Source organism: Cariama cristata, unplaced genomic scaffold, assembly GCF_000690535.1.
Source record: "Cariama cristata isolate BGI_N322 unplaced genomic scaffold, ASM69053v1 scaffold31920, whole genome shotgun sequence".
NCBI classification, from domain to species: domain Eukaryota; kingdom Metazoa; phylum Chordata; class Aves; order Cariamiformes; family Cariamidae; genus Cariama; species Cariama cristata.
In genome coordinates, this window is record NW_009593514.1 from 10,772 (window position 1) to 24,188 (window position 13,417).

Consider the following 13,417-nt stretch of genomic DNA (forward strand, 5'->3'; position numbering starts at 1 on the left):
TCTTTGTCTCTTTGAGAGAAGGATGCAAAGGCTTTGCAGAGAGATAATCCCTCAGCATCTTTAGATGGAAAAGATGTAGGACTGAGTGCTTTCATTTTGTACTTATTTTCCTTTCATAGACACTATTAGTGTCATCTTCTTTCAATGACTATTAAAAAATATTTTCTATGAACATTCTGTTATCAAAACAACTTAGTTAAATGGAGCTGTTTTCCAGCAAGACAAAATCTTGTTGATATGAATCTCCGGTCCAAGTATCTTCTAAATAGGATCCTTTGGGAGAACGTCATGCATTCATATGGATGTCTCTTTACTTAAGAAACTTGAAGCAGAATTTTGCTGTTTTTTAAAATTTAAGTGAGTACGTTATTAATTAAAGAGATAAATTCAGAGTAAGTCTGTAGTTTGAGTTGTTAAGAATATAGATTATTCTGTATTTTAGTATGTTATTTCCTGCATGTTATTTAGGAGGTGGGGTCAGCCAGTTTCTTGAACGATTGTTTTTTTAATTCTATTTGTTTTTAGAAATAATAGTGCTGCTGAACTCTTGCAAGAAGTGTAGCTATTAACACTGTGAACTTCTGTTTGTTCAGTTACATTGCTCTGTATCATAGTGTCTAAAGTTTGTACTCTGAAAGCATTGAAAGGTAGGGTGGTTTACTTGATGCATTTGTACTTTGTAAAGTGTTTTTTGTTGATATGAAAATATTTGGTTGTGAGAAGGAACTCTTATAAATCTTTGATTTGTTTTATTTGTACCTGTCATAAGGTAGCTAATTCTGTCTTAAGAGCTGGTGTGGTTAAAATTGGCTGTTAAACTTGTATGTAAAGAATCTACAGTAAAACCACTGCATTTGGGAGAGGATTTCTAGATTCAGTCCTTTCCAACATTGACCTTTTTCACTTCTCTGGGTATAATCTACTTTTGTTCAACAAAAGTGTCCCTTTTTTTCTTAACATGTCATTTTTCTAATTTTGGTCACTCCTGAAGAGAAGCTATAATTTCTTTACACTAGCTATTTCCTTGCTGACAATGTCAGGGTTATAATTTCATTGCAAGGTAAAACTGGCTGGGAGGCAAAAGGTTTAGTCAGATTTAAAAAAATCTTGTGTGTGGTTATGCTTCATTTGTCTAAACTCTGAACAAAATGACATAAAATTGCTCTTTTAAAGAGTATGGTGAAACTCATTGAACTTGACATTCACCATACCGAGCACCTGAAGTAACTGCTGTGTCTTTCCATACTGGTGTAGGATATACTGCAATCACTGTGGAGTGGCAAATGTTGAGGTTTTAATGACACCTACTATATATCAATTTTACCTTCATGACTGGTGAGAAAATGAGCAAAAGAAACCTGCCACTTTATAACATTATATATGTGTGTTTCAGATCTAAGCTATACATGGCTGACCTTGAATCGGGATTGCATTACCTGCTCAGGGTAGAGCTTGCTACACACAAGACACTTGAGGGAGCTGAGCTAAAGACCTTCAAGGATTTTGTTACCATCTCTGCCAAGGTATACGCTTCTAGTCTTTGATTATTTTTAAGAATAAAGTGACTCTAACATAAAATTTATTACGTGAGATAAGTCTCAAAATGTCTTTCACAATGTTTAAATATATGCTTCCTCACTAGCTTAAAAAAATAGTTTTGTGGGTTTCTTTAAATGTTATTTTTGAGTTATTGTATGCTGTTCTGACATACTTACAGGGTTGAAATGCATTTTAATTTAATCTTAGAGGGCTTGAAATTAAGTAAAGCTTAAGTAGTCTGCAGCATATTGAACAAACACTGTAAATATAGTCCATTTATCAGATTTTCAGGATAAATAGCTATTGTAACTGAGTGGGATTAAAAAAAAAACTTTGTTTTTCATTCTTGACTTTTGGATTTCATTAACGCATACTTGACACATGGTGTTCTATTTAGAGATATTAGTAACTTCTGTCTAAATTTTGAATATAATTAAGGTATTGAGTTTCAAAATAATTGAGGTATTGAATATAATTGAGTATTTAAAAAAATAAAGATGCTTACATATTACATTTGAGTGAAGGGACAATATATGTAGTATAATGTGATATGACTTTAAAAAAAATGGAAATAATATAACTTTATAATGTCAGCCTACTGAAATGACCAATGTCTCTTTGTATTTACTTACTGAGCAGCTAACACTTTCTTTTATTTTAAAGAAAGTGAATCGATAGCTATTTAAGGGAATGATAAGGCCTATATGAACTATTTCCAAGTGTCTGGATTTATCTGAAAATCACAGACAATTTCTTGCCCCCTCCCCCCCCCCCCCCAGCCATCAGAGGTCAGAAATCTCTAGCTGGCCTCATTTCTTTAAGAAAGTGTAGTGGTAATCTTTCCATCATATTATCCCTAAAACATCCTCTGTTCTTCCTGATGGCTCCTGGCCAGCTGATGTCATTTGCTTCCCTGGCTATTAGTGCGTAAATGGGGAATGCTCTCTTCTAGTTGCATGCTCATCTCCAGAATGCCATTACACAAGTGGGGACTGCTGTCCTTCATCTGCATTTTCTTGTTGTGTAACACTCTCCTCGTAGTTCTCATTCGTGATTCTCAGATGTTTCCGTTAGGAAGCTTTTTATACTATCCTCCTTTTTAACAGCATTTATGGTGATGATAAATCCTAAGTCACAGAGGTCTCTGGTTCCCTACTTGGGAATTTTCATTGTTGTGGAATTAGCTGCTTTTGGCAGTCAGTGCAGAAGTCCATTGTTTTTTAAAATCTCGAAGAGACCGATACCTACCTGAGATACTGTGCAGCTATTGTCTTTTAGATAGTAATGCATGATATTCTGGGGGTCCTACAGGAGTAAATGTAATTATAGTATGCAGTCAGTGGTTCAGAGGTGTGCTGGTTTTTTACAGACTGTTTAAGAGTTGTCTTTGATTGCAAATAATGCACAGGGTCCCATGTGTTAGATATAATACAGACAATTAGCAAAAGGGAGTTCCTGCCCATTAGATTTGCATGGTACCAAGTAAGCGGTCCATGAATTAGAGATATTATCGATAGTTGGACAGCGACTGCAGAATGACTAGTATATGCATAGCATGTTCTGTCATAAATTACTTTCTGTATTTCATGTAGCAGATACAGGGACTTTATTTCCCCATCTGTTGAAATACTGCTCCCTCTGGAAGGGTGCTTAGAGGATGATATGCGTACTTTACTTAATTCTGTAGTAATTATAACTATCATTAAAGCAAAATACCATTTCTAGTGTAAAATAATGGCATTACCACTGATTTGTAGTTCCTCACGCTCGTCTGCCAGACTGTGACTTCTTTACGTTGCAAGTTAAGGAAGTAACTGTTTCCACATCACTTTGGAAATCACTATTACACATATGAAAGGGAAAATGCTCTTCTAGATAACCAACTTCTACATTTACAGAAATCTGAACGAAAGTTTTATAAGAACTACTTTTTGTGATTAAACTTCTAAGAGTGAGAAAGATTTCAGCCTCTCTGATACGCTTAGCTCCAAAAGGAACACAAGACCTATACACTGAAATGAATTACCGTAACGCAAAATTCTATGTAATCTGTCAAAAGTTGTTCTGTAGCATTTCTGCCTGCTGTGGAGTAGCTTCATTTTACTGGTTAACATTTTGTGATTGCAACTTGTTAAATCTTGTAAGCAAAAGTTAGTATGAGATGGCTTTTTACTGAAAGCAGAAGTAGTAATTAATTTGCTCATAACAAAAGAAAATCTGAAACATTTTAAAGACAGGAAAAATACATTTAGGTAAAGATAAGTGTCTTGCTGCTAATGAGATTTGTGCTTTAAAATATGGGTATTTTCTTCTTTTTTTTTTCTTCTTTTTTTTCTTTCCTCAGCTTTTTCCTGGCCGTCAGCCTGTGGTAAAGTTGTTAGAGACCTTGCAAGAGTGGCTGGTGAGCCTTCCATTAGACAAAATCCCTTATGATGCTATCTTAGATCTGGTCAACAACAAAATGCGGGTAAGCCTTTACTAGTTTCCAGCATAAAATACAGCATTAGTAAAGGATAAGATCCTATATAAATCTAAGACATCACTTACTGATGGTCCCTCAGTTATAATGGAGTTATAAGAAGGTTAAAATGAAAATAAAGTGAAATCATTACCAGAAAAAAAAATCCACATGAAGGAATTGAAATGAGAGAATTGAAATACACAATCCTCTGTCAATTTTAGAATGAGCAAGCAATCGCTAACGTATAAATGTTCCCTAATATCAGCTTCAAATGATGCAATATTCCCAGTGGACATTTTTGAGTTGCCTTTGCTTGCTGTGCCTGCTATCAGCAGGATTCTCTTGAAGGTCAGAGTTTAAGTGATGGGAAACTTACCCCCTGAAATGGACATTATTCCTGAAGAGTTTCCCCAAATACTTTTTAATTTCCTGGCACAGTAAAGGCCTTGCTAGGAATCTCATCTTGCTTTGGTAATGCCATCTTTGTACAAAAGTTAATGAGTCTTTCTTCCTGTGAAATGGGAGTGCTATCTGAACTTTGGAAACCTCCTGTGTGTTTTAGGAAGCAGAGAGATAAGTCTCAGAAACTAAAATCTTGCCCTGGATTTTAGGTATAACGAGTAAGTAGTGGTTCTGTTTTAAGACCAAATAATAACAAATTCTACATCTTAGCCTGTTAAGACTTTACCACTGTTAAGTCATGTAAATCTTGCTGAGTAATACGGAATTTTTAATGTGCCCAGGGAAACTAGCTCTTTTAGAGTTTGCAGTAGTGTTTGTGTGTGTGTTGTTCATACTGTGCTTCAAAAAGAAAGCTTTACAAGTTAAGCTACTTAATGTATTCTGTCAGATTAATTAGACATTTATGATGCGCATTTTAGTAGGTTTGACATCAGTGACTGTTGTTGTATATCATCTAATATGTTTGCAAGAGGGATGAGTTTTATAATGGTGCATCAGAGTACCTCAGACTTAAGGACTGTTCTAAGTTTAAAATTTGTTTACCTTAAGCATGAATTCATTAGCAACAAGTGCAGAGAGTGTCATTTACTATTCTTTGTCCTTGGATCACCTCAATTTCAAGGTAGGATCAATTGTGACTGCTGTTATGTTCAGTAGTGCAGTTAGGTCCCAGAGTTGGCTATATCTTAAATACGTTTTGGGTTTTTTTGTTTTGTTTTGTTTTTTCAGATTTCTGGGATATTTCTCACTAAGAAAGTTCAGTGGGTCGGATGTCAGGGCAGCAGACCAGAGCTGAGAGGTTATACCTGTTCCCTTTGGAAGCTGTTTCATACCCTAACTGTTCAAGCTGCGCTGCGACCAAAAGCTTTGATAAATACGGGTAAGCAACAGTTATGTGAGATGCTTGGAGGATGAGACAAATATGTGCAGCAGTTCTGCTATGTGACAGAAAAAGTAACGGATTAGAGCAATTTTTTTTGTGTGTAAATACTCAACTAATACATTGGTGGAGGAGAGTGGCTTTCAGGGCTTAGCTTTCAGGTTTGTACCAGCAGAGGTCAGAGCATAGCTTTGCTGCAGCGGGAAGGCTTTGAAAGAAAGCGTGTCCATTTGTCTTTGCTTAGAAATGTGGTAAATAAAGTATGTGGTCCTAAAGATGTGAGCAATAAAGAAGAAAAAGGAGAGAATTTCAAACAAAGAAATTTTGAACTACCTGAAAAGGGTTGAAGATTGTTCAGGTTACCCGAGGTTGCGCTGCTAATTTAATTTGAGAAGAATGAGATTTAACCGTACAGTTTAGTAGCTATAAAAGATGTACAACCATTAGCCAATCCTTCTGTAATGTTATTTCTTAAATACCGAATGTTATAACTGTTTGGGGTTGGGTTTTTTTTTCAGCTGAATGTACCTAGTGTCTGTAATCTGTGCAGTGATATACTACTTTGCAAGCACTCTGCAAAATTGCTTATTTTTAGACTTGCGGCATCTTGTGAAGCAGAGTGTTAATATTTTGGTGATGATTCCTATTTAAGAAATGTGCTGGATATGTAATCTATTTCCCTCACACAATGGAAACAGAATTACTAATGCTAAAATATTGGCCTTTTTATGTTTTTATTCTTGCCAGGACAGGAGTTACTTTGGTTATAATTCTATTTAGTTTTTGTTTAAAGCCTTTTTAATGTCTTTTCCAAGGCATATAAGAATGCTAGATAGGCTGTTACTAGATCATCAAACTCAGAAGTTTGCAATTTGTCAGTTGCTGATTGTATGTTAAAAAAAGTAATTAAATTTTGATTATTTCAAATTATGGGTACATACATTTGTCCAGCATTACTTGCAGTCACGGTGAAAATCTCTCCAATCTTACTATTGAATGTCCTGCAGAACAGGGATTTTTTTTGGATAGCTAATCATCCTGTTGTTGATTCTTGTTTCTCTCTGTTTTGTCTTATTTTGTTTGTCGTTCCTGGAGCAGTAGGTTGAGTCCCTTTAATTTAGTACTGTGCTCTGCCTGGTGAGTTTGGGTTTTTTGGTACTGGATGATATATTAGCTGTTCAACAAGATCATGCATAAGTTAAATTTCCCCTTTTTTTCCAATTGCCAAAAGTGTTCTAATTAAATATAAAAATGTTCTTAATATTTAACTATACAAAATTGCATCTTAAATTGCTGTCACATTTCAGGCACAAGCTCTAGTCAGTCTGAAGTTAAAAATACATTGTGGAACCTGAAAACTCTTTGGCACACTTAACCATCGATTTAAATCGGGACAGATATGTGATGATCACTTCTTATGGCAAAAGAATTGGGTCAGTCTGAGACTGTCGGATTATGTCTTGGGAGGTTTTCCTCTCCTTATTGCTTGTTTAAATCCCATCTACTAAAAAGCATGATGTACTCCCTAATCCTTCCCACCACAGGTAGGGTTTTATGGTTCTTGTCCACTTTAAAGATTAGGGTTACCCTGAATTGCAGTAGTTTGGGAGGAAAGAGAAAAGGAGGATTACACGATGATACATGGCAGATGTTAATAGAAGATTCATCTCTGGGCTGATAAAAGAAAAACAAACAAAATGAGCCATTTTGCAATTGTTTGTTTTCTTTTTAAAGCAGCTGTATTTTTCTTGGTAATTTCCTCTACTTGCAGAGTCTGGCAGTCAGTGTGAACTTGCTACAGTTTTCTTGATGTAATGTTTTTATTGGTTTATATTTGACACGTTTTAATGTTGAATGGTGTAATTTGAACCTGCAGTGGGATCAGCGTAAGGGAATCCAAAGGAACTCTGAACAGAACTGCTCGCATATGAGGATGTATAAAATCATTGTAGAAATCTAGTGCTGAGCACGCTTAGTTATATGAAATGTTGTTTTAACTAATAGGATCTATTGGCGTGACTAAGACAGGCTTGTGGATTTTATAAAAAAATTATCTGGATTCTTTTTAATCTGTTGCTGAATTTGAAAGACCTCCCCACAAAATGAAATTTCAAGAGCGTAACATTACAGGGAGAACAGATATAATTAAATTTGTTTATGAATCTCTGTTCCTCCATAAAGAGGCTATTTGCTAGTAGTTACTTATGTTGTTTGTGGTTGTTTTTTTCTAAGTATGTATTTTAGTATACATGGTAAAACTGGTTTGCCTGAAATTCGTTTCAACTTTCCAAAATTATTTTTCAGCCTTTCTTTTAATACTGTAATTTAATCTGCTTTAATCTCATCGCTTTTATTTATACATGCCTATTCAATCACAAATATTGAATGTCTGAGTGGAGATTGTGTGCTTTTTATGGTTTCTTTTTGGCTTTAAAGACTTTTTTTGCTGCCATGTCTAAGAATATAATGTTGTTGTTCTAAATAAAGGTGCTTATGACAGTCTTCATGCGTTTCTTACCTACATAACAGATAAGTACTCTGATAGTTTTGAATAGGTTTTATTGAAGATTTTTTTTTTCCAAAAAACAATGCGTGTATGGAGGGCATGTGTGCTACCAAACTGTTTGTTACTCACTACCAGAATAGGACAGTGAGCAAAGCATTGTAACCCTTTGCTACAAAACCTGCATTGTAAATTACTTGTGGTAGAAGTGTTCGACTGCAGGAGTCGGTAATTTGATCAATCTGCATCATAAAATGTGTTTTGTTTGACAAGTGTGTGTTTGTGATAACGTACAGTACATTTGTAAGTACATTTTGACATAATTTACTAGGTCAATTAAGCATGAATCAGAAAATCTGTGAGTCGGAGATGAAACCATTAGGATTTCAATGAATTATATCAGGTTTTCAAGCCACTCACAGATGTAGGGACTACCTGCTGTCACTATAAAGGCCCAGGACGAAGTTCCCAGTCTGCTTGCTTCTGAATAAAATAATGATTATTTTGTATTGTCTTTAGTGTAAAAGTGTGAATGTTACAGAAAGAATAATGTGTTTGTGCTTATTTTAGGAGGAATTCCTGAGTTACTTTTGAAAGTTTAAATGTTACCAAGTAGCTATTATGTGTATGGTTTCAGTGCCTGCCAAAAAAGCCATGGAATGAATAGCTGTAGTGAGAGTCTGGTATTCTGTAATACCTCAGGGTTACGGAGTAAGGAACAGATATCACAGGCACCTTGTGAGATACTGACCAGAGGGTTTTTGACTCGTGGTTTTTCCATAGCAAGGTCACCATAACTTCAGTTCCTGAGCATCAGTGTAGTGGTGAATGCATAATGTAAATACTCATTTAGTTACTGGGCAAGATATTGGAGAAAGTCTCTACTTCCAGAGGAATTGTGTGAAGTATAGACAGCGTGGACTTTGCATGTTTTATCAGAGTATATTTTGAAATTGTTAATGGGCTTCAAAAAAAAAAATTTAATGTCTAATTTTTCATTTGTCTAAGTTTGTTCCTCCCTCAAATTGTAAGATATGCTTTGAAAGGAGAAATTTCACTTTAAAGAACACTTGACCTTTAACTCTTTTTAATGTGTTGTTCAGGGTGACTTTGAAACACAATTCTATAGACTAAATGCGTTAGTGTGTATTGGTTGCATTTTTAATAACACTGTCGCTCACCTAGCATTTTTTGAACCTTCATGTGTTTGAAATAATTTGCTTGTAGTTTTGTTTGATATCCCAGACAACCTTTCAAAACAGTATGTTTTGAAACGTACTGTTTGAGATTACTTTAAACTCTACATTATTTATTGCTAACTAATTAGGTTTTTAAATGTCTTGCCTCAACAACTTAGCAGCAATATTATGTATGTATTTTGTTGGGGAGGGGTGTTTCTTCTAAGAACTGTGTGAAGCTTTTAATCCCTATAATATCCTTGTGACTTAAGGAGGTGTAGGTTCTGTATGATGGCACATGTGCTATGGGTATCTTTAAATTTTAAAAAGAGGCTAGTTTCTTATGTCTAAAGCGAAGGTGTAAATTTGCGTGAAACAAGAAGGTGGCAACATTTCCTTTCCTTTTCTCACGGTTCACTTCTAATTACGTTAAAGTGCCTGTGTTGAAGCTATGTTTGTCCAGGTGGTACTAAATCTATTGTCTGTCTTCCTAGGTCTTGAAGACAATCCCCAAATAGTACTTCAGATCATGCGGAGGTACATTCACCACTTTTTTGGATGCAAGGCTTGTGCTCAGCATTTTGAAGAAATGGCAAAAGAGTCTATGGATTCTGTTAAAACCTTGGACAAGGCAGTTCTCTGGCTCTGGGAGAAACACAACGTAGTGAATAACAGGCTCGCAGGTATGGAAGACCTTGCTTAGGAAAACCCACCAAAGGTAGCCATGTCTGAAAGACAAGGCTATGGCATTTTATACAATATGGTTTATATTTGAACAGAGAGATACATAAATGAGGCTCTGTAACATGAGTTTAAAACAACAGTAACAGTTTGTTCCAGCTTGACATTCCTGTATTAAATATGGACTTCGAAAGACTAACTCCACATTTACACGGGTGTACAAGAAAGGGTATTTGTGTATACAGCAAAACCTAGAGCATCCCAATCAACGGTAGCTCTAAAGACCAGCATGCTAACCTTTGCATGAGTGAGAAATATACGCTTGAGAAACACTATCGTCCAGTAACATAGTTATCTTTTATGATATATAATGAAAAGTAAGTCGTCATTCTCAAAGATACAATTTTTCTGAGATTTCTCCTGTTGCCTGATGAGAGGATCTTTCTGGAGTACAAATCAAAGCCTTTTCAAAAAGGAGCAATACAGTTCAGCTACTTATCAATGGATAAAAAAATAATTCAATTTCTTTCTGTAACAGTTTAAGTAGATGTTAAAACCTATCTTCATTTTGTTCTGGAGAGATGTTGTATAGAAAATGATGATAACTGAACAGGAGACTTCCCTGAGCAAGAGCCTAAACTATTAGCAGATCTGCAACTGAATAAAATTAGTGTATGAAGAAAATCTGTTCTCCCGCTAGATTGCTATGTTTTCAGTTAGACTAAAAGTACCATCAAAATACTGGTTGTACTTAATCCATTCTGTTACAGGGATATCAAGTAACTAAAGCACTAAAGAAAATTGGTTTCTCTTTGCACTAAATCCCTGTCTGCTGTTATGGATCTGTGTAATGTAGCATTAGTTACAATTTAAATATGCTATATTGTGTTTATATTATGGTTATGCTGAATTCCCAAGATGTATGAAGTATTAAATATTGTTGTGAGTATAAACACTTTGTCTCCTTTCTCCAAGGAAAAAAAAGTAAATGATGAGGTATTAAATAAAAACATTCCCTAAGGTTTGTTACTGTTGAACACAGAAAAAGGTAGTCCTGTTGACTTGAAGTTGCTAAGTAGTGGAGCAATATACTTATTTAGAACATCAAGTTATTGGAAAACTCACATGGATATTGATTTAGATGATGCAACAGCCAGCTAAAATACCCTTTTAGTAAGAAGTATAAACATACTGGAATAAATAATAATGTTAAATTATGCTTTTTAAGTTTGCTAAAATTTCTCTTTGGGGCAGTGATATATTTTAATCCTTAAAAGCTGCGTTTGTATTTCTGGTAATATATATAGCTTTCAATGAGAAATGGTGTTTGACTGGTCAATGAAAACACCTTGGCACAGCCTTCAAGTGTGGGTCATGAGATTGCTGTATATGGCTCTGCCCTGTTTAATTCTTTCCTGTTGCTTGAGAATGTACAGAATTTATAGCATTCTTCTTTTTGGCAGAAAAACATAAAGTACAGGAAGTTTTCTGTTTGTAATCTTACCATAACACATTTTCTTTCTACCTTCTCTGCTGAAACAAATTGATTACTGAGTGATCTTTATTTAAGATATCTGAAATGCACACTTGCTTTCTTGTAAATATCAAGGAAACAAATATTCATAAGCATCCTTTGAATCCCTAAACAGTATTTTGCTCAAAATGATGGCGAAGTTTCCTGCCTTTCAAATGGATAAAAATAATAATAAAATAAGAATCTGTATTATTTCTGAAATATTTTAAGCATTAGTGTACTAATAACAATCAGCTACATAAATTAGCTTTTTTACCAGGTAGAGATTTTTGTTCTAAGAATTATCTCCATTCATATTTTAAAATGTTATTTTTTAGAGCAAAGTGCGACACTAGCTACAGTGTTCGGCTCTGCCGTCAAGACAGAAAGGTGGCCAGAGCTATGTGCGACTGAAATGTTAAATTGGATCTAGTTCCAGACAGCGTTACATGTTTAAATGCTAAAAAGCAAGCTGAAAAATACATCTTAAATATGATAATGGTTTTTAAAGTACTGAAAATAGTTTGCTATGGTAATAATGCAAGCTATGAAAAAGCAAGCTTAGGATGGAATGGTTCACAGTATAGAAACATGAAAATACCTGCAAGTCTTTAGCCTTGAAACTGCTTGGTGCAAACCAAGCTTCAGGATTAGAGAGTATTGAGTGCAAAAGAGCAGTTTGTTTTGAACCATGAATCAAGTTAACCCCTGAAAGGCCCAGATGGTCATGTTTTCATGCCTTCTAAAAACATAGCAATTACAGCATCTTGTTGGATTAGAATTTGAATGCTACAGCTTTTACTGATAGAAAATAAAAATAATTACAATTTCATGTTTGTGTTTCGAAAGAGGAAGCAATACTTGGGAACATAATTGATGCATCCGTAAGGAAACTTAAGAATTTGCAAATTTGTCTTCAGTTTAATACAAACATTGTTGTGCTGTGGGCTTTTCTTGCCAACCTCACTATTTATTAGTGGAAAATACTCTCTGTAGTTTCCAGTGAAGTGTTTGGTGGTTCGCCTTTCCTAGTTCATTCACTTCTGATATTTTTTTTTTTTTCCCCCCTCCTCCTAATTAGGTGATTTGACTTAAGATCCAAAATTTCCTAAAGTTCAGTGGCCGACTCCCGACATTTGTCCTGCGTGTCATGAAGAAATTAAAGGATTACACAGCTGGAATGAAGCCCAAGTTCTACAGTTCATGAAGTATCACTATAATAGTGAAAATATTCTATATAAATACACAGTAAGCCAGACTGACTCCAGTGAAACTGAACAGGGAGATACAAGGGAGGTGAAAGACAAAAGCCTACTGAAGCAACCAAGTGGAAACAGAGAAAATAAGATCCAGGATAAAGAAAACATACTAGATTCAGAATCTAAGGTGTTAGATAAGCTACTAGCAAATCATGGACCTGTCAAAGATAGCGGTAAAAGCGCAGTTGTATCAGCTAACCTGAAAGAGACGAAGCAGGCCGTGTCTTTCTTAGGGATTGGATTTTCGAATATAGACATGAGTCTGTGTGTCATACTGTATGTGGCATCATCCTTATTTTTAATGATAATGTACTTTTTTTTCCGAATGAGATCTAAACGGTGGAAAGTGAAGTATTATCGTTCATCTGTATAGAAGTTTAAATTGGAAACAAAGTTTTCATTGTACGTGGCTGTTCAGTACCAGAGACAGCTTTAATATTTATGATCAGGGATTTTGTATACAGTATTCCTTGTTTCAAACCCCTTTCTTCTCAAGTCGTTTCATAACTGTTCTACCTTAATATATGGAGCTCACTGTAAGAACCCTAATCTTTTAACTGAGGCACACAGTGCTATCATAAAATGTCCACTGAAGGAAGCATTGCATTTTTCAGTTAAGATTTTTTCCGTGACTTACCACCTACATGCTTTATGCATTTTCAGAGTAAACATTGCATTATGCAATCCACTGTGCCTGGTTTAGAAGGAAATTGGATATTGTTTTGTGTACTTCAAGTCAGGTTGTTGGGTTCTTCTTTTTTTTTTTTAATTTATCCAGAGCTGATTTTACCTACCAGAGTACTGAACAGTTGTGCTGTTACCTTGGCTGCTTCATTTGGCGAAGCAAGAATTGTGTTTTGGTTTTTTGTTTTGTTTTGTTTTTTTTAAGGAAACCTGAATTCTATTCTGATTAAATCAATTCTAAACCTATGTGACTTTCT

The 13,417-nt window shown here is 35.1% G+C and overlaps 1 protein-coding gene across 1 annotated transcript in view; it reads left to right on the plus strand.

Moving 5' to 3' along the window:
• The window catches only part of QSOX2 (quiescin Q6 sulfhydryl oxidase 2), a 20,829-nt gene extending 7,980 nt beyond the window's left edge, over nucleotides 1-12,849 (plus strand). Inside the window, 5 exon segments of the mRNA XM_009694682.1 lie at nucleotides 1,394-1,523; nucleotides 3,884-4,006; nucleotides 5,192-5,342; nucleotides 9,518-9,706; nucleotides 12,299-12,849. Of these exon segments, the coding sequence (XP_009692984.1) occupies nucleotides 1,394-1,523; nucleotides 3,884-4,006; nucleotides 5,192-5,342; nucleotides 9,518-9,706; nucleotides 12,299-12,849 (1,144 nt within the window).
• Nucleotides 12,850-13,417: the final 568 nt, after the last annotated feature.